Raw genomic sequence first — 17,907 nt, 5'->3', positions numbered from 1 at the left:
CCCACCCCCTCCAAGTAAATTGCAACAAGGCTGCGTTCTTAGGGGAAGGGTCTCAGAAGCTCCGTGATTCACTAGGGATGCATAATTAATCACAAGGCACTCCTGGAATTTCTTGGGGGTGGGGGGAAGCACTCATGAATATGATGTTTGAGAATTCGGATCAGAAAACTGTGCAGCAAACCAAACGCAAACTTCCCCCTGCATAAATCACCTGTATGTCCCGCAGGTGCATTTGCTGAAGGACCAGCTGGCGACCGAGGCCGCTGCCCGCCTTGAAGCCCAAGCCCGGGTGCACCAACTCCTGCTGCAAAACAAGGACCTCCTTCAACACATCTCCCTTTTAGTGAAGCAGGTGCAGGAACTGGAGGCAAAGCTGTTGGGACCCCAGACCAGTAAGAGCTATGTTTCCCTCTCGGCCCCTGCAGTAGTGCTCTCATTCTGCTGCTTCTCATTTGATATCATGCACTTCATCTGACGCTGATTTCTCATTCTGGGTGTCCACCCTCACTGTGGGTGTGGTAGGACCATCGGCATGAGGGTGGGACTTCAACTCACAGGTGGAGTTTCAGGTCAGTAGAGCGAACCTAAAGATTGAGTTGGAAACTAAACATTCTTATAAAGGAGTGTATCTATTTGGTGTGCACAATAAAACAGATTAAAAACATGGGGGCTGGAATACAGGCCACATGTAAAACCACCAGTATCACCAGTAAAACCTCTAATATCAGAGGAGCATGCCTATTATATTAGGTGCTGTGGAACACAGGCAGGATGGTGCTGCTGCAGTCATCTTGTTTGTGGACTTCCTAGAGGCCCCTGGTTGGCCACCGTGTGAACAGACTGCTGGACTTGATGGACCTTGGTCTGATCCAGCAGGGCCTTTCTTATGTCCTTATGTCCACCAGGATGAACTGTTATGGAGCCAGCGTGGTGTAGTGGTTAAGAGCGATGGTTTGGAGCGGTGAACTCTGATCCGGAGAACTGGGTTTGATTCTCCACTCTTCCATCTGATAAGTGATTTTGTCTGCCCCTGAATGCAGGGCTAGCCACCAAGTCCTGGTACTGAGTGGTGAGTAGATACCCTCGCTGGCATCCACCGCTTTCAGGGCCCAGGATTCTGACTTTAAGGGAAAATAGGAAGTATATTGTTTTTTATTTATTCCACCTCCAATGTGAAAACCTTGCTTCCACTCAGCCTTTCAATTAAAATATCTATTTAAAAATTAATCTTGAGAAAACAGGGTTAGGGTTTCGATTCGGTTTTGTCCCAAACCAAAAAAAAACTGAATTTCCTCCGATTCGGCGGTTTTCAGTTCGGATGGAACCGAATTTTTTAAAAGGTGGGAAAACGACGAGCCAAATTCGGCAAGTTTGGGGCACGCTGAATAAATTTGGCAAATTTGGGGGCTCAGAATCAGCAGCATAACCGTCAGTTAATAAGCAGCATTCTCCCGCAGCCAGTGGTGGCCAAGCTGAGTCTTCTCCTGGCCAATCAGAGCAGGGATTCTCACTTTTGAAATGGCCAAAAGAAGAGTCTAAAAACTCCCATCCCTCCCCTCCCGTCCCGACTGTATTCATTGCCTTCCAATTTGGTGGCGGTGCTGCTGAGAGATCCGATTCCTGACTGGGCTGAGCTGCTGGTGCTTACCGGAATAGGATTGGATTTACTTCTCCTCCGTGCTCCTGCTGGAAGACATCCACACAGTTTGATTTTGGGGGTTTTTCTCTATACCTTTTCTCCTGTGTGTGTGTGTGGGGGGGGGGAAGCAGAGTCTCTGTGTGTGTGGGGGGGGGAGCCAAAGGGGGGAGGGGGGGAAGCCAAAGGGGGCTTTCGCCCGTTCTGCCGAGGGGGTGTGCCCGCTCGCCTCTGCGGGAGTGTGTGTTCTGCTTTTAAAGTTTTAAAGTTTAAAGTTGAGTCTGTTCGGCTGCTAGCGAGTCTCTCTCCGCTCGGCACCCGTGCCTCCTTGGTTTTTTTCCTGTTGGGTTGAGCCAAGTCGTACTGGTTTGAGGGGGGGGGGCTTCGCCCATTCTGCAGAGGGTGTGTGCCCGCTCGCCTCTGCGGGAGTGTGTGCTGTGCTGTGCTTTTTTTTTTTGCCCCTAGCCTGGGGTTGAGTGTGACGGTGCGGCTTGCGTGAGACTCTCCCCGTGCGCTGGGGTTGAATGTGACGGTGTGCTGCTCGGCACCCCCGCCTCCTCCTCCTTGTTTTTCCCCCCGTTTGGGGCCGAGCTGTACTGGTTTGAGAGGGGGGGTTTTGCCTGTTCTGCCTGGGGGGGTGCCCGCTCGTGTCTCTCTCTCCCTGGTTTGAGAGGGGGGCTTCAGTTGTGTGTCCTCAGGTTTTCCCGCATTCATAAGATCAGTTAGGCGGCGTCTGGCCTAGGGCCCTCGCATTTAAAACCTCGCTGTAGGGCCGGTCAGCTTCTCAAAAACTAGGCTCAGCTAGGTCTTTAAAAGGGCAAGGGATCTTGACTTTTAAATAGATTACAACTAGGTAAAACAGTTGTTGGGTAGCCCCTAGCCTGTCTTGTGGACAGCTGCTGCCAGTAGATGTAGTCAAAGGTGAGGGAAGAGTGTCCATCTTTGCAGAGAGAACACTCCTCCTGGTTGCTGAGGGAACCATTGTTGGAGTGCAGAATTAGATAGGGTTTAACTTATCCCAGGCTCCCAGCCATTACTTCCCCTTTTTAAAAAGGTTTGGAAATACATCTCCAGGGTTAAACCCAGACAGGTCTCTAGACTAGGTTCCCCAGGTACCGAACCAAACCAATCAGCAGGTATCTAAGTTAGGTTAGGTTAGGGGTGGGCCTATTGTTAGCAGTTAGTTATCTTGGGGGAGGGTACGTAAAAAGTTCTCAGCTCAGGGACTGATCCTACTCCAGGACAGCTAACTAGTCAGTTAAACTTCCCCACAGTACAGGTAGCCAGAGTTTGGCCCAGGGGAACAATGAGTGGCAGGGGTGCAGGTAAGAGGGGGCCCGGGGGGGAAGCGAAGCAGAAGACTAGAGGGGGGAGGGCTTTGGCTTGCCCCCGACCTGGGTGGGAAGTAGCTCCAGAGGCGCCTTCCAAGATCCAGCGGCGGATGCTCTTTCCCGAGGGGGCCTCTGGAGCTGCAACCCCTGCACAGGTGCGGCTGGCACTGGGCGGGGGACTGCTGCTGCTGTTCAGGCTGTCCCTCCTCCTGCTCCTTTGGTGCTGCTGTTGTGGAGCCTTTCCTGCAGTGGCGGGAGGAGGAGTGGGAGGGGGGGTTGCCACTTGCCAGTTTCCTGCGAACTACTTTGCTGGATGTGGAGAGGAGTTGAGGCCGAGGTAACAGGTGAAGTCTGGTGATCTGTGCTTGATTCCTATTGAGGTCTGTCCTCGCTGGTTATTTCTCTGCTTCTAGGTAGCTGCTTTGTTTGTGATGCTGTTTGGTGTTTAGCTTTGTGTAAGGCAGGCTGCGCTAGTTGTGAGGTAGGGTACAAGAAAATGGGCTAGGAAAGTTGAACTCTGGTGTCTGTTCTTTGCCTACTTCCTATTGAAGTCTGTGCTTGCCTCACCTGTGTGTTTTTGGACCTCTCCCCCCACATCAACCACAACATAAGCAATTTAAAATACAAACCTTTTAATAAACTGTGCAATTGTAGAAACTTTATAGAAAAATATACATCCATTTCAGATGTTTAGAAAACCATGCAAGCATTTTAACTTTTTAACACTTAAACTATTTAAACTTTTTTCTAATAACAGATCAACTTCACAACCGTACCTTTTTTTTTAAAATTGTTTTAAATGTAAACTTTTTAAACAGTGGTCAACAATCATAACTTCTTTAAAAAAAATTGTTTTACATTTAAAGCTTTTAAACAGGAGACATTAAAGTGGGACGAACACCTGTTGCTCCAGGCGGCTGATGTGCTCCTCTGGTCAACTGCAGGGGGGGGGGGGGAGGAAAGATTGATCAATAGAAGGAAAGGGTTGGTCAGCAACACCGGGGAAAGCATGGCTTTTCCAAAAAGGAAATAAAAGGGGGAGGAAGATCTTGGTCCCCGACCCACCCTTGCCCAGCACTCATGAAACTTACAGGAGTGCTGCGAGCGTTCCTCCAGTGCCTGGACCAGATCCAGGAACACTCCAGCCTCTCCCCTCACCGGCTAGGGCGATTCGGCAGGAGCTGGAAAAGACCAAAAACAACGATCTTCATCCAAGTGCCCTCTGTTTGGAAGAGGTCCCCCCCTCGAAGACTCATGCGTATCCCATGGGTGGCACAACACAAGGTGAGTTTTGCAAGGGTCCCCAACGAACCTGTCCCTGGATCATGGACTAGGACAGCCGGCACCACGATTGCCTCTGGGGCTGGGCCTGGAGGAGCTGCCGCTGTTGATGCTAGGCAAATAAAAGTGGGGAAAATCAAAGGTGTGCCGCACAAAATATGCTTTCTTAATAGCACCACAGGTTAGGGTTATGGACATTTCTTTCTGTCTTTCTGCCACGCCTGGCTACTATTGGATATGCATTAAAGGTCTGCCAGAGGCTTGTGCCACCCCTCATAAAGATGGCTTGCACCAGGGCAACACAGCCTGCTATTCCTTGAATGTGATTAATGGAGCTACACGCTTCACTCACCTTCACAGTGTACCGTCGAATGATACACCGGTGGTCCTGGTGTGGTGGTGGTGGTGCTGCTTTCTGGCAGAAAAAGAGAAAGTTGGGCTGGTTTGAGTAGGAATACAAGGAGATTTCCAGTTGCTTCCTGGAGGTTGGCAAGCCCCCACCCCATCTGGACTCTGTCTGGAAGGAATGCATGACTTTTGTGTTATACAGCCTGGTATTTCTTGAGTGTGTGTCTTGGAAGTTCTGCATTAATGGAGTTGTATGCCTCACCTCCACTTGGGCCGGCCCCAGCTGCCGATCGCCCCGCCGCCTGCCTTGCCCGCAGCACAGCAGCCGCATGCCTGTCGCCTTCTGGCTCTGTAGATAGAAACAGAGACTGGTGGGATGAGAATAGTAAAAACGAGATCCTCATTCGCTTCAAGGTCTGTCAGAGGCTTGTGCCACCCCTCTACAAGATGGCTCGCACCAGGGCAACACAGCCTGGTATTACCGGAGTGTGACTATTGGCGTAGCACGCCGCACTCACCTCTGCGGCATACCACGAACACCGCTTGCCCTGCATCCTGCCCTGCGGTGATGGCGCTGCTTCCTAGCACTAAAGGAGGACAAAGACACAGTTGGGCTGAGATTAGCGGGGATAAAATGAAATCTCCAGTCGCTTCCTGGAGGTTGGCAAGTGGCAACCCCCCATCTGGGCTCTTGAAGGAATGCATGAATGCAGGAAGAGCTGGTGGTGTGTGGAGCCTGGTGTTTCTTGAGTGTGTGTATTCTCTCCTCGGATTAATTCCTTACTAACATGCACAAATCTTCACTGATGAGGAAAAGACACTTTGCACATGCTCTGAGGCATGCTCTTTTCATTACAAATTATTATGGCTCTAGCATAGAAAGTAGCCTTTATTTGAAATGTGGTGTTGGAGGAGAGTGTTACAGATACGTTTGACTGCCAAAGGGGGGGGAAAACCAACATCAGTGGGTTATTATAGATCAAATCAAGGCTGAACTGACCCTAGTAACTGAAATGAAAGACCAAGCAGCTGAGGCTTGCGTGCTTTGGTGGTCACATCATGAGGCAACAAGAGTCACTGGAAAAGACATTCAAAAAGGGTCCCTCCCAGTGTAGGCTAAAAGATGTGCCACAGCAGTGAAAAGGATAAATTTAATGGGGATTATTGCCAGTGGCCATCGGGAGGGAGGGAGGGAGGCTAGGCAACATGGCTCTCCATCCATCCATGTTGAAGAACGCGCGCGAAAAACGTACCTGCCCACACCTCCATCTCTGTGGCGGGGCAACCTGCCAGCTCCCAATGCTTCTTGAAGTGCTTGAAATGCGCTGGCCTCTTCTCGCCCGGCCGCAGCCATGCGTGCTGTATCGAGGCCTGGAAGGCGTCACGCACCTTCCGGTACTTTAACAGGCATTCCCCCGGGCTGCGCGTGAATTCACGTGCCAAGAGGGCCTGGGAGACCTGTCTAAAAAAAAGACAAACTGTGCTCCTTAGGGCGGACGAAGGCCTCAAATGAGTACCATCGATTCTCCAGAAAATAGAGGATATCCACCTCCTCCCGGAGCCAGGGAGCTCTCCTGTACGACCTTCTCCTCCCTGCCATTTTCCCGGAGTGAGCGCACGTAGGTGCGCGTGGCCTCTTGGGAGCAGGAGGACGAGACGGAGGAGGGGACGGGAGCTCGGGGGCAGGATAATCAAGAGCACTTAATATTTTGCATTTTTTACTTATAGCATATGCACAGCTAGCGCACCTCTCTGTTCCTTTCCATGGTCTTCTGTGTGTTGCTTTGCATTGCAATGGTTAGCAAACTACCTCCAAAAATGCCCCCCCCGAGCCGCGGAAAGCCGCGAATGTGGTTTTAAGGGCTGGGTGCGAAAGCAGCTCAGCAAACGAAGTTATCCACCGAACTACACAGCTCTCCTACAAGCAGCTGTAGGAGGGGCTGATCACCCCTCCCCTTTTCTTGTATGTGTGTTTCTATCTTTGACTTTCCAAGGCAGGGTTACCTATTCGGCTTACCCCAGAGGTAAAAATTGGAAAGCGGGATGTGGGAACGTTCAAGGCACTACTGTACAGCCACCGAGAAGGTGGATGCAAGGCAGGCTGGGAACTGGGTTAAACCAGCGCTGCCCGCCCAGAGATAACCAATAACAGTGGGTTTAAGAGGCTCCTACACAGGATCTGAGAACAAAATCCGGAGGGAAAAGAGAAACTGGAAGTCCCTCTGACCCACTGTCTCTCTCGTTTCGGGTCTGGCATCCCGCTTTGGTTGAGTCCCTGCCCGAAATACAGGGTCTCAGAATAGCGAGGCTTTTTGGAAAATGCCAGGGAGCTCCCGGACGACCTCCTTCCAAGATCAAGGGTGCCCCTTCTCCCCCACAAACAACTATAGCCTTGGAAAGTCAATCACCTGTCTCTTTAAAACTTTCGCCACCTCTTTAAGTGAAGCGCCGCGGTCTGAACACCTGTCAGAACGCTGAAAGTAGTCAGGTACCCAGCGTGCCTCAGGGTTTGAGAATTTACATATGACAAACATATGCCAAGCCAAATTTGCATCTTGCCGGCTCTGCTCTACCGAAAGCATGCCTATGTGCACTGACCGCTATGTATGTATTTCTTTGTTTTCTTGATTCTATTCTTTAACTTTCAAAGTGGGGTTGCCTATTCGACATTCCCTAGGAAAAATTGGAGGTGGGAAGGAAGGCTCTACTGGTATCGTACAGCCGCCAGAGATTCAAGTGCAGAGTGATGTCCTGTGCAGACGTGAGCCATAAAGTCCGACGACTGGACGTGTGAAAGCAAGAGGGAACGGTCTGCCCTAGGCTCACCGAGGTGTCGGGCTGCCGTCTTGCCCCCTTGCAGGAACTATACCAGTTGGCTGGGTCCAAGTGCAGTTTGGAGTTCGCAAACCCTGGAGCTTCTGGCAGAAGACCTTTGCTTATCATGGTGGCCCCCCCTCTCATTCCCCCGGCACCCTAATTCATGGAACGTTAAAGAACTGTCTCTTTAAACTCTCTCACCTGTCTACTTGCAACGCAGCAGTCTGAGCAGCACCGCCCAGAGCGCTGACAGGGATAACTATCCCAGTATGCTTAGAGGGTCAGCAATTTGCATATACCAGCCCCTCTGTGGCAGAACCAGGAAGACTAGAAATAGGTTCTGTCCCCTTAAGTAAGGAGACTTCTCCTACAAGCATGCCTGTGTTTTTTCTTCTTTAGCTTATGGTTAAATCTATCTTTTGTACAAACAAAGGGAGAGGTCCCCCCGCTGTTGGGGAGACCTCAGGTTAAAAAGAAGGGGACCTTGAACTTGATCCCCCTCCGGAGCACAGGGCTCCTTTATTTGTGGTGGTTGGCAGGATGGCAAGCCCGAAACCATGGCGAGCCCAGGGCAGTCAGCAGCAGAATGAGATACTGAACCCACATCCTCGGGTGGCTGTACGGCAGCTCCACCCGAGAACTCCTCCACCATCCAGAGCCCTAGCAGAAACAGTGCTAGCCTTAAGCACTGACCCACTTTTAACCAAGAGTAAATCGCAAATCATTTTTCTAATTTTTTTGTTTTGTGTTCTTTGAAACCAAAGTGAGAAAGACCGTATAAGCGCCTGAAAGTAAAAAGATTTTAACCAGGAAAAGTCTGTTTTCTGCGCATTTGTACTATTACAGAGCTGCAGAAAGCTGCGAATGTGTTCGTAATGGCTTTATTGCAATGGGCAGATGGGGGGACCCCTTCCGGGCCCCATAACTCGGGACCCCGTGCCCCAATCGTCACCAGACTTGGGGGTTCTTGCAAGAAGGGTCCCCTCAAGCTACACTGAAAGTTTGGGGCCTCTACCTCTAAACATGCCCCCCTGGAGCCGCAGAAAGGCGCGAATGTGTTTTTAATGGCTTTAAACGGCCGAATTTTTCCCCAAACTCCGAATCTCGCGCCGAATTGCACGGATCCGAATTGGGGGAGTTCGGACTTCGGCATTTCCCGAATCAAAATAAGCTGAATTTTGCCGAATCCGAATTTTACCGAATTTTTTTTTCCAACAGCCCTAACGTGGTATAAAAAAAGCCGTTCACAAATCACGCTGGCATATTCAAAAGCTGTTATGAATAAATGTAAATCAACGCTAAGTCAGTACATTTTCCTATCGATGGCAGACCAACAGCTCTTCAGGAGAAGTTATTTCAGCTGTTCCAACATAATCCAACATAAATCATGCGCTGCGTGTAGAATGTGTTTATGCTCATAGGCCTTGCATCATTAGTAAGTGTACGTCAACCTGATTCAGTTAAGGCTCACTGAATCTGCTAATTGCTTCCTGTAACAACTCCAAATAGGAATTTTTATTTCTCGCTGTTCTAACGCACAGTCGGGTGTCCTTGAGAAGTTTTCTACACCATGAACCAGTTCTAACATTGGATTCCATGACTGTCTGGTCTCATTAGAAAAGAAAGAAATGGCCAAAAAGAGCCACCTCCAGGGAGCTGAGCACACTGCAACTGCATTGGAGTTCCTAGCGACCCTGCTTACACCCGCCATAGTTAGAAGCAGTCAACCAATGCACAGGCATGCCTCTCTGGTGACATCATTTGTGCACCCTCCCCCCCATGCAAGCACAATACAACATGGGGAAGGAACGTATGAAAGACAGCACCCTGTGCTGTTTGGAGGAGCATAGTGTGCCCAGTAAGAGTGCTGCGTCTAGCACATTGCTGGGAGCCGTGTAGATGGGGATCCCCTCCTGTGAATACCTTTTTGACAGGTGGAGACACAAGGCAGGAGACACGAACATAAGAACATAAGAAAGGCCATGCTGGGTCAGACCAAGGTCCATCAAGTCCAGCAGTCTGTTCACACAGTGGCCAACCAGAGGCCTCTAGGGAGCCCACAAACAAGACAACTGCAGCAGCATTGTCCTGCCCGTGTTCCAAAGCACCTAATAAAGTAGGCATGCTCATCTGACCCTGGAGAGAATAGGTATGCATCGTGACTAGTATAAATTTTTACTAGTAGCCATGAATAGCCCTCTTCTCCATGAACATGTTCGCTCCCCTCTTAAAGCCTTCCAAGTTGGCAGCCATCACCACATAAGAACATAAGAAAGGCCATGCTGGGTCAGACCAAGGTCCATCAATTCCAGCAGTCTATTCACACAGTGGCCAACCAGGTGCCTCCAGGAAGTCCACGAACAAGACTACTGCAGCAGCATTATCCTGCCTGTGTTTCACAGCACCTACTATAATAGGCATGCTCCTCTGATCCTGGAGAGAATAGGTGCGCATCCTGACTAGTAGCCATTTTGACTAGTAGCCATGTGTAGCCCTCTCCTCCATGAACATGTCCACTCCCCTCTTAAAGCCTTCCAAGTTGGCAGACGTCACCACATCCTGGGGCCGCGAGAACTGTTCCGCCCTGCCCCATCCATCATTCCCTTGGCAAAGAAAACACTCACAAAAAAAAGACTCTGAAACAAGAGTCGCAGTTCCAGTTGGGAGGGGGAATTCAAGTGAAAAACAGGTGTGTGGAGCTGGAATCTTACTAAGAGAGTGTGCCTATCCTGGCAGGTGATACTGTTGAGATCCATAATCAACTGCTTGTCTTACAGGCTAGGGTCACTTTTTCCATGACCAAGAAGACGTTGGGCGAGGGTGGATCATCCCCCCAAAGTTCTCCGCCCAGACACTAGTCCTCAGGTTTTAAGGATTGTATTGCCTGAGCATGCATATGAGAAAACACAGGTGTTTGGGGTCAACCTGTCGACTGGTGGAATAATACAGAACACTAGTAAAACAAATGAACATGCAGTTGCTCACTAGATCTACTTAAAATGTCTAAGCCTCTCCCTTGGACTGGCATGGGGCAACACTAGGGAAGAGAAGCAAAGGTGGTTAATTTCCTGAATGAAGCCTCCTTGTCGAAATTGTTTTGCACCTGCTGAATGGTTGTCATGTTTGAGAATTTTTCAGCCTAAGAATGTAAGAAATACATGAGCTGCCTACCCCCTTCCCCCCTTCTATCAGGCCCTGCAAGGAACTACGGCAGTAGAAATATTATTGGGAAGACCTAGACTAGACAGAGGTAATTTATGCATGGGTACTTTCACTCATGTTCGCCCCCGATATGTCTCGGTTGTTCCTTGGAGTTATGCATGAGTTTTCCATCCAATAGCGATGACCTCGCTGCCAGCCCTCGCAATGTCCGGGCCTTCCCATTCCTCGGTTAACCCGACTCTTCCCTCTTCCCTGAGCAAAGCCCGGGTGAAATCCCTGCGCGTAAGGCAAAGTGCGGGGCATGCAAACTTGGTTTTCGCTCACAGCCGGTTACAAAGCAGCATGCCCAGAGGCAGGGAAATGCTTCCTCAGACCTCTTTCTGAGCAGAAGAAAATCTTTTTAAAACCAAGGCTTGGAATCCCCCCCTTTCAGATTGCACCTTTTTTATGTTCTTAAATTGCTTTTTTATGTGGCAGTTGTTTGGGGGGGGGGGATTTTCTCTCACAGTAAGCACTACAAGTAAGCCAATTACAAAGCAGCATTTAAAGGGGCGGGGACTTGATTTGAGCTTGGAGAGTGCTGGTGCATAGATTCCCAACAGGAAAGAGTGGGTCCAGCAAGCAACTTACCTTAGGTAAAACTCCCGTGCATAAACGGCCCGTGTTCCTTTGCTCAGAAGAGAGCTGTGCTCAAGTGAGGGACTCTTAGATCAGTGGACGAATCACCTTCTCTCTCAAGAGATACGACCTGACCATTATTTCTCTCCCTCTCTCCCTGTTTTGCAGTGGGCTCTCAAGACAGTTTGCTGGAAATCACCTTCCGGGCAGGCGCCCAACCCATGCTGTGCGACCCCACCACCCCGATGCCTGTGGACACCCACCTGCTCCAGCTGGATCACGGCTTCCCTGGCCTTGCCAACTCCCTGAGCGGCCCTTTAGGTAGGAGCGACTGCTTGGCCAAGCTGGAATGCTTCCGCTTCCTCCCCGGCGCCACGCCCCCCCTGGGCAGTTTGGAGCTCATCAAGTTCCGAGAGTCCGGGATTGCCTCCGAGTACGAGTCCAACACGGACGATAGCGAGGACTGGGGCTCGTGGGCCCAGGAGGAGCCGCTCCGACTGCTCAACGTCTTGCACAAGCAGGGGCTGGGGGACAGCCTGGACGATGAGATCGCGGTGTAAGGGGCAGAGGGGACGGCTTAGGTCTGTGGCAGGCGACAGCCGAGAGGCCCTAGGATTGGGGTCTCCTCGTAAATGGGCCCTAACCAGCCTGCCTCTTTGGTCTGCGGGCAGCATCGGAGCTGTGGGCGATGTCTGGGGACAAATCTCCCAGGAGAGAAGGAGAAAGTCCTGTTTGGGAGCACGGCTGCAGAAACAAGTGCCGCTTCCCCCCCTTTCCTTTGGCCTGGACAGCCAGCGTGGTGTAGTGGTTAGGAGCGGTGGTTTGGGGCAGTGGACTCTGATCTGGAGAACCGGGTTCGATTCCCCACTCCTCCACATGAGCGGCGGAGACTAATCTGGTGAACGGGATTTGTTTCCCCACTCCTCCACGTGAAGCCAGCTGGGTGACCTTGAGCTAGTCACAGCTCTCTCAACCCCACCTACCTCACATGTTGTGGGGAGGGGAAGGGAAAGAGATTGTAAGCCGGTTTGAGTTTTCCTTAAGTGGTAGAGAAAGTCGGCATATAAAACCAACTCTTCTTCTGAGAGTTTGTAGCAGGTGTCAAAGTACCTGTTTTCCAATCAAGTGAAAAATAGCCATATGCCAGGGTAGTCCTAAGAACTCGGGGCTGTGTATATTTTGCAATTCTTCCTTCACACCAAATGCAGAATTCGGCATTCAGTTCAAATAAGGCTGCTAAAACGGTCCTGAAAGTGTGTGGGCTGTGGCTGATGAGGTCTCAAAAGCGGGAGGTGGAAACAAGAAGGGGTTTCTGCCGGGCAAGGATGCAGCTTGCCTAAGTCTTGGCCCATTGTTTTAACAAGCAGAAGCAGAATTCAAATGCAAAGTTGGTTTAGTGCGCATATGGTGTGCTTGGTTTGCCAAATCCTGCTTCTTTTGAGACAGAATTAGCTTGAGCTTGGCGAAGGAAGTGTGTTGGGGAGAACAGTTGTGTGAAGTATACACAGCTCTAGTCTTAGCAGTGACTCTCCAGCGTGATGCCTTCCCTTGTTTAGAATGCTCCCTGTTTAGCCTCCAGACACAACCCAGTAGCCTTAAGTTTGATCAGACTTAATGTAGGGCACAGTCTAGTGGTGATCTGAGTTGCCGGGAGTCATTGCTGACACTGGGAAATCTCTTGCAGCTGGGCACGCGCTCATCCTCTCTCATATCACTCTTGAGTCCGGTTTCCGTTCTCGAAGCCTCAGTCCCAATGCCAGAAGAGCAGCTGTGTTAGTGTGTAGTGACCACATTACCTTAAAGGGTGGTTAATTTGGTGCAGCACTCAGCCTCCATTGCAATTCCCAACTGCGTTTGTGTGTGATAGTAATCATTTATCAACCGCATTTTCAAGGCTCTTGACGGCCCCTGTCACATGTAACCATAGAGACGGGCAAGATCTTCATGCAGCTGTGTGCATGAGTGAAGCTAACGGCCCGGTTCTTTTACCCAAGGTCAGTGTCTTCCCTTCTGGCTGTGAGTTGCTCTCCCAGGAACGACTCCATTCACATCCCTGCATGCTTCACACGCAGTCGCACACAGCCACAGGCAAGTCACTTCCATACTTGGAAGTGAGGTGTAGTGTTTAAGAGCCAGCGTGGTGTGGTGGTTAAGAGCGGTGGTTTGGAGCGGTGGACTCTGCTCTGGAGAAACGGGTTCGATTCCCCACTCCTCCACATGAGCGGCAGAGGCTAATCTGGTGAACTGGATTTGTTTCCCTACCTCCTCCACACGAAGCCAGCTGGGTGACCTTGGTCTAGTCACAGCTCTCTCAGCCCCACCTACCTCACAGGGTGTCTGTTGTGGGGAGGGGAAGGGAAGGTGATTGTAAGCTGGTTTGATTCTTCCTTAAGTGGTAGAGAAAGTTGGCGTATAAAAACAAACTCTTTTTCTTCTTCTTGCCTGCTAGTGTAAACCTACACTGATTATCTGTAGAATTGCTCTTGGCAAATCTCTAGGTCTGAATTTGCCTAAGGCCCAGAATCAGCTGCCTTCACTAAGCGGGAAGCACCTTCTCTGATTATGGTATCAGTTATTGGCTGATAATAATCAAATGATACACAAAGTGCGTAATTAGGAAATATGATTCTAATAGGGAAAGATCCTGTAGGTAAAAACCAACTCTTCTTCTACTTCTGCAGCTTAAGTTCTAGAGGGGCTCTGTGTCTGACAGAGCAGGCTGTACCTCCCAAAGTGCTGGCCAGAATGAATGCGATTTAAGAAACCGCATCTGAAGTTCTGCTGTTATGCAGGTCCCAGTGACACCCCGGCCCAGGCAGTACTGCAGATCTTAATCAGGCCATAGTTAATTTGGCAGAGCATCTGTTTGGTATGCAGCAGATCCCAGGTTCAATCCCTGGCATATCCAAGTTAGAAGGATCTCTGGTACCAGAATATTGTGGAACTCCCTGCCTCAGGATGTGGTGATGGCTGCCAACTTGGAAGGCTTTAAGAGGGGAGTGGACATGTCTATGGAGGAGAGGGGTATTCATGGCTACTAGTAAAAAATGGATACTGGTCATGATGCATACCTATTCTCTCCAGGATCAGAGGAGCGTGCCTATTATATCAGGTGCTTTGGAACACAGGCAGGATAATGCTGCTGCAGTCAGTCATCTTGTTTGTGGGCTTCCTAGAGGCACCTGGTTGTGAACAGACTGCTGGACTTGATGGACCTTGGTCTGATCCAGCATGGCTTTTCTTATGTAGAGCAGACAATCCTGACATCAATAGACCAGTGGTCTGACAGAGGGTAAGGCAGAAGGTCCCAGGTTCGATCCCTGGCATTTCCAGTTAAAAGGATCAGGGAGCGGGTGATGTGAGAGACCTCTGCCTGAAACCCTGGAAAGCAACTGCCAGTTAGAGCGGACAGCACTGACCATGGTGGGCCAGGAGTCTTACTCAATAGGAAGCAGCTTCATGTGTCTTCAGATGTTTTCTCTACCAAGCATCAGCAAGCTCCGACTGATTTGGTTTCTTTCCTCCTTCCCCCCCCCCCACTGCTTTTATCAGTTCCTTCAATCTGTGCACTTTTTGTTTTCTAGAAACATCCCATAGGAGTGTTCCATCTTCCTTCTGGACATACACACAACCCTTTCTCCTCTCCAGACTGGTTTCCGACATCAGGGGTGGCAAATGTTGTAGCTTTGCCTTCTGAAAACTCACTCTCTTGTCTGTGAACAAAGCAGAAGTCAAACGTCTCTGCTCTAGAACAACTGAACAATGAAGGCGAGTTTATCATAGACGAAGGGAGACGTCAGGAAGTGCATATGCTTTTAGGGCTCCAGGTTTCGGCTGTCCATCAGAAAGGGTGACGGCGCATCTTTCCCCCTCCCTTCCATTGGCAAGGTCTTTTTTTCCCCTCTCCAAAGTGGGAGCTCGCCTTTCCCATCTTGCTTTCTCTCCTGTTTCTTTCCAAGAGGAATTGAGCGCCATTGGCGGTGAGTCTAGAATTCAATGGCGACATTTTTTTGCCAAGCAGGCTTGTTTCCCACAACTGTTGGTGACACTTGTGGGTGCTGCTTGCTTAAGCTACCCAGTCCCCAGGACAGTTTAAATAATCCTGATGTGACATAAACCAGACTAGCAGTAGAAAAGAGCAAAAGTCCGGTAGCACCTTAAAGACTAACAAAATTTTCTGGCAGGGTATGAGCTTTCATGAGCCACAGCTCACTTCTTCAGATACAGTTAGAATGTGAGTCCATCTATCCTTAAGTAGAGAAGAGTGAATTTGACATACGATGGCAATGTAAACGTCAAAAGCAAGTGAATGACATTAGCAGACGTGATTGGATTGGGTGTGATATGCAGAGGGGTAGTAGGCATGGAGAAATTAGCATTGGTAATGAGACAGGAATCCCAGATCTCTATTAAGGCCTGGAGAATGTGTAGTCTTGAGCTTCATTATTAGTTGTAATTCAGCAGTCTCTCTTTCTAATCTCCCTTTGAAATCCCTTTGTAAGAGAACTGCTACTCTTAAATCAGCAACTGAATGTCCCGGAAGGTTAAAATGTCCCCCCGCTGGTTTCCGAATGTTGTGGTTTCTACTGCTAGTGACAGACAAACACGGCTACCCATTGTGATAAACCAAACTGGCGCTCCTTCAGGCAAGATTTTCACAACGTGGGCGGCACAACGTGGTGATTGGCAGCCAGACAGCAAAAGCCCCCTGCTTTGGATTCTACTTCTTCTCGGGGGAGTAGTGTAAGGGGCGCTGCCCCCCCTTGTAAATACTTCCTCCTTTCTTGAGTGAAACAATAACCGCAAATATGTTTTGCTCTGTTTGATCTGTCCTGAGAAATTTTGCAGCGTCTTGTGCTGTTCTGCCGCTATTGTCGTGGACTTCACCGTTGTGGTCTCGTGTTTTAAAGCGTCAGGCTAGGGTTCAGGAGACCCAGGTTCGAGTGTCTACTCTGCCAGGAAGCCTGCTGGGCGACCTTGGACCGGTCCCTCGCTCTCAGCCTAACCTACCTCGCAGAGTTGTCGTGAGGATACAGCAAGGAAGGGAGAAGAGCCGCAGAAGAGCCATTCCTAGATTTGCCATTCCTAGATTCACGGATGAGTGGGGTTTGTGGGGAGCAGTCGTTTCCAGTCCTCTGCGTTGGGAAAAATAAGGAGACTTAAAGGCAGGCCTGCAGCGATCACTTGCCTGGGCATTCCTATGCAGACACTGATTATGGGATGTGTGGCAGTACATGCCTACAGTGGGGTCCATGTGAGGCAGGGTGGCGTTTGATAGTGTTGCATTAACCTTCCAAGCTGGGCTGCCATGCGGTTCTTTCTGATGAGGCTAATTCTTCTTTTTTTACCTCTGTGCGAATTTTGCGCAGTTATGTGAGTGAAAAGCACTTTGTCGAGCGTTGGAGCCGGGAGAGGCTTGAGCGGCTGCCGCCCACACAAGCACCAGCATTTGTGCCCGAGAAACCCCTTGACCCTCTGATTGTATCCCTCGTATACTGACATGACAGATGGTTAATTCCTGAAAGCCTTTTTAGGTATTTCCGTCTTTAATTCCTTCCTTCACTAGAACGGTCGTCGCAGAACGACGTCACCTGAGGAAGGTGCTTGAGGTGGAAGCTGAGGGAGATGAGGCCTGGCTTTAAAAAAAATTATGTGGTAGTGTCAGACATAGCCTGTGCAGGGAATGCCAGGCATGGCCCGACAGAGGTTGTTGTGGTTTCGCCAGGTGCTGGCCAAGGCCAGCACCTGGCGAAACCACAACAACCTCTGTCGGGCCATGCCTGGCATTCCCTGCACAGGCTATGCCTGACAGGTAGCCTCGTTCTCCCTCCTCGGGCAGTGTCTGCCACGCCGCAGGCCAGCTGCAGCCGCAGACAGCCAGGCCCATAGTTTTCTGCTCAGTGGGGCTAGCTGGGACACAACTCAGGGAGAAAGTGCCTTTGGAACAAATTGGGAGGAGGACTTCTCTCCCCACCCGGGTCTTGACGCTGCTAGTCTAAATGGGACCTAGGGAAGGAGTGACAGGATTACGCCAGAGTTCACGGCGAATGGCAAAGGTGGTGTGAGACTAGAGTTGCCAGGTCCCTCTTCGCTACCGGCAGGAGGTTTTGGGGGCAGAGCCTGTAGAGGGAGAGGTTTGGGGAGGGACTTTGATGCCATAGAGTCCAGTTGCCAAAGCGGCCACTTTCTCCAGGGGGACTGATCTCTGTCGGCTGGAGATCAGTTGTAATAGCGGGAGATCTCCAGCTAGTACCTGGAGGTTGGCGACCCTATGTGAGACGCGCTAGCCACCAATGGTGTGTTTTGTGGGCATCCCTCACAGAGCCCCATTCTGGAAACGGATGACCGGGGCCTCGGTGAGCGCAAGCGTGATGCAGAGTATGTGAAGTGAGTGTCTAGAGAGAGGGAAGCAAGCGCAGGCCGAATAGGCCAAATAAAAAGGCTGCGATGTGGAGGAAAGCCAGAGACGTAGCAGGGCGAGGCGCATGAGCAATGATAGCCAGAGGCAGGCCCTGTCTGTAGCACCTTTGGCAGGTGCTTCAAGCCACCTCCTCAGCTCAGCAGATGTCCAGTTCATGAGACACAGGGCAGGCTGCTGCTTCGAGTGGGACTATTACCTGACGGCAGTCATAGTCACCCGTCAACCATGAACGCGCCCACAGTCTGTGTACAGTACACGCGTGATTTCTGCTTGCACGCACGGTGCATAGTTCC

The 17,907-nt window shown here is 50.4% G+C and overlaps 1 protein-coding gene across 1 annotated transcript in view; it reads left to right on the top strand.

The window, feature by feature from the left end:
• The window catches only part of NOS1AP (nitric oxide synthase 1 adaptor protein), a 68,502-nt gene extending 56,749 nt beyond the window's left edge, over positions 1–11,753 (top strand). Inside the window, exons 9-10 of the mRNA XM_056845386.1 lie at positions 227–392; positions 11,362–11,753. Of these exons, the coding sequence (XP_056701364.1) occupies positions 227–392; positions 11,362–11,753 (558 nt within the window). The remainder of the gene's footprint in view (positions 1–226; positions 393–11,361) is intronic.
• The last annotated feature ends 6,154 nt before the right edge of the window (positions 11,754–17,907 follow it).

The sequence above is a fragment of the Euleptes europaea genome, chromosome 2 (assembly GCF_029931775.1).
Source record: "Euleptes europaea isolate rEulEur1 chromosome 2, rEulEur1.hap1, whole genome shotgun sequence".
NCBI lineage: Eukaryota > Metazoa > Chordata > Lepidosauria > Squamata > Sphaerodactylidae > Euleptes > Euleptes europaea.
This window is presented reverse-complemented; position numbering and strand designations above follow the sequence as displayed.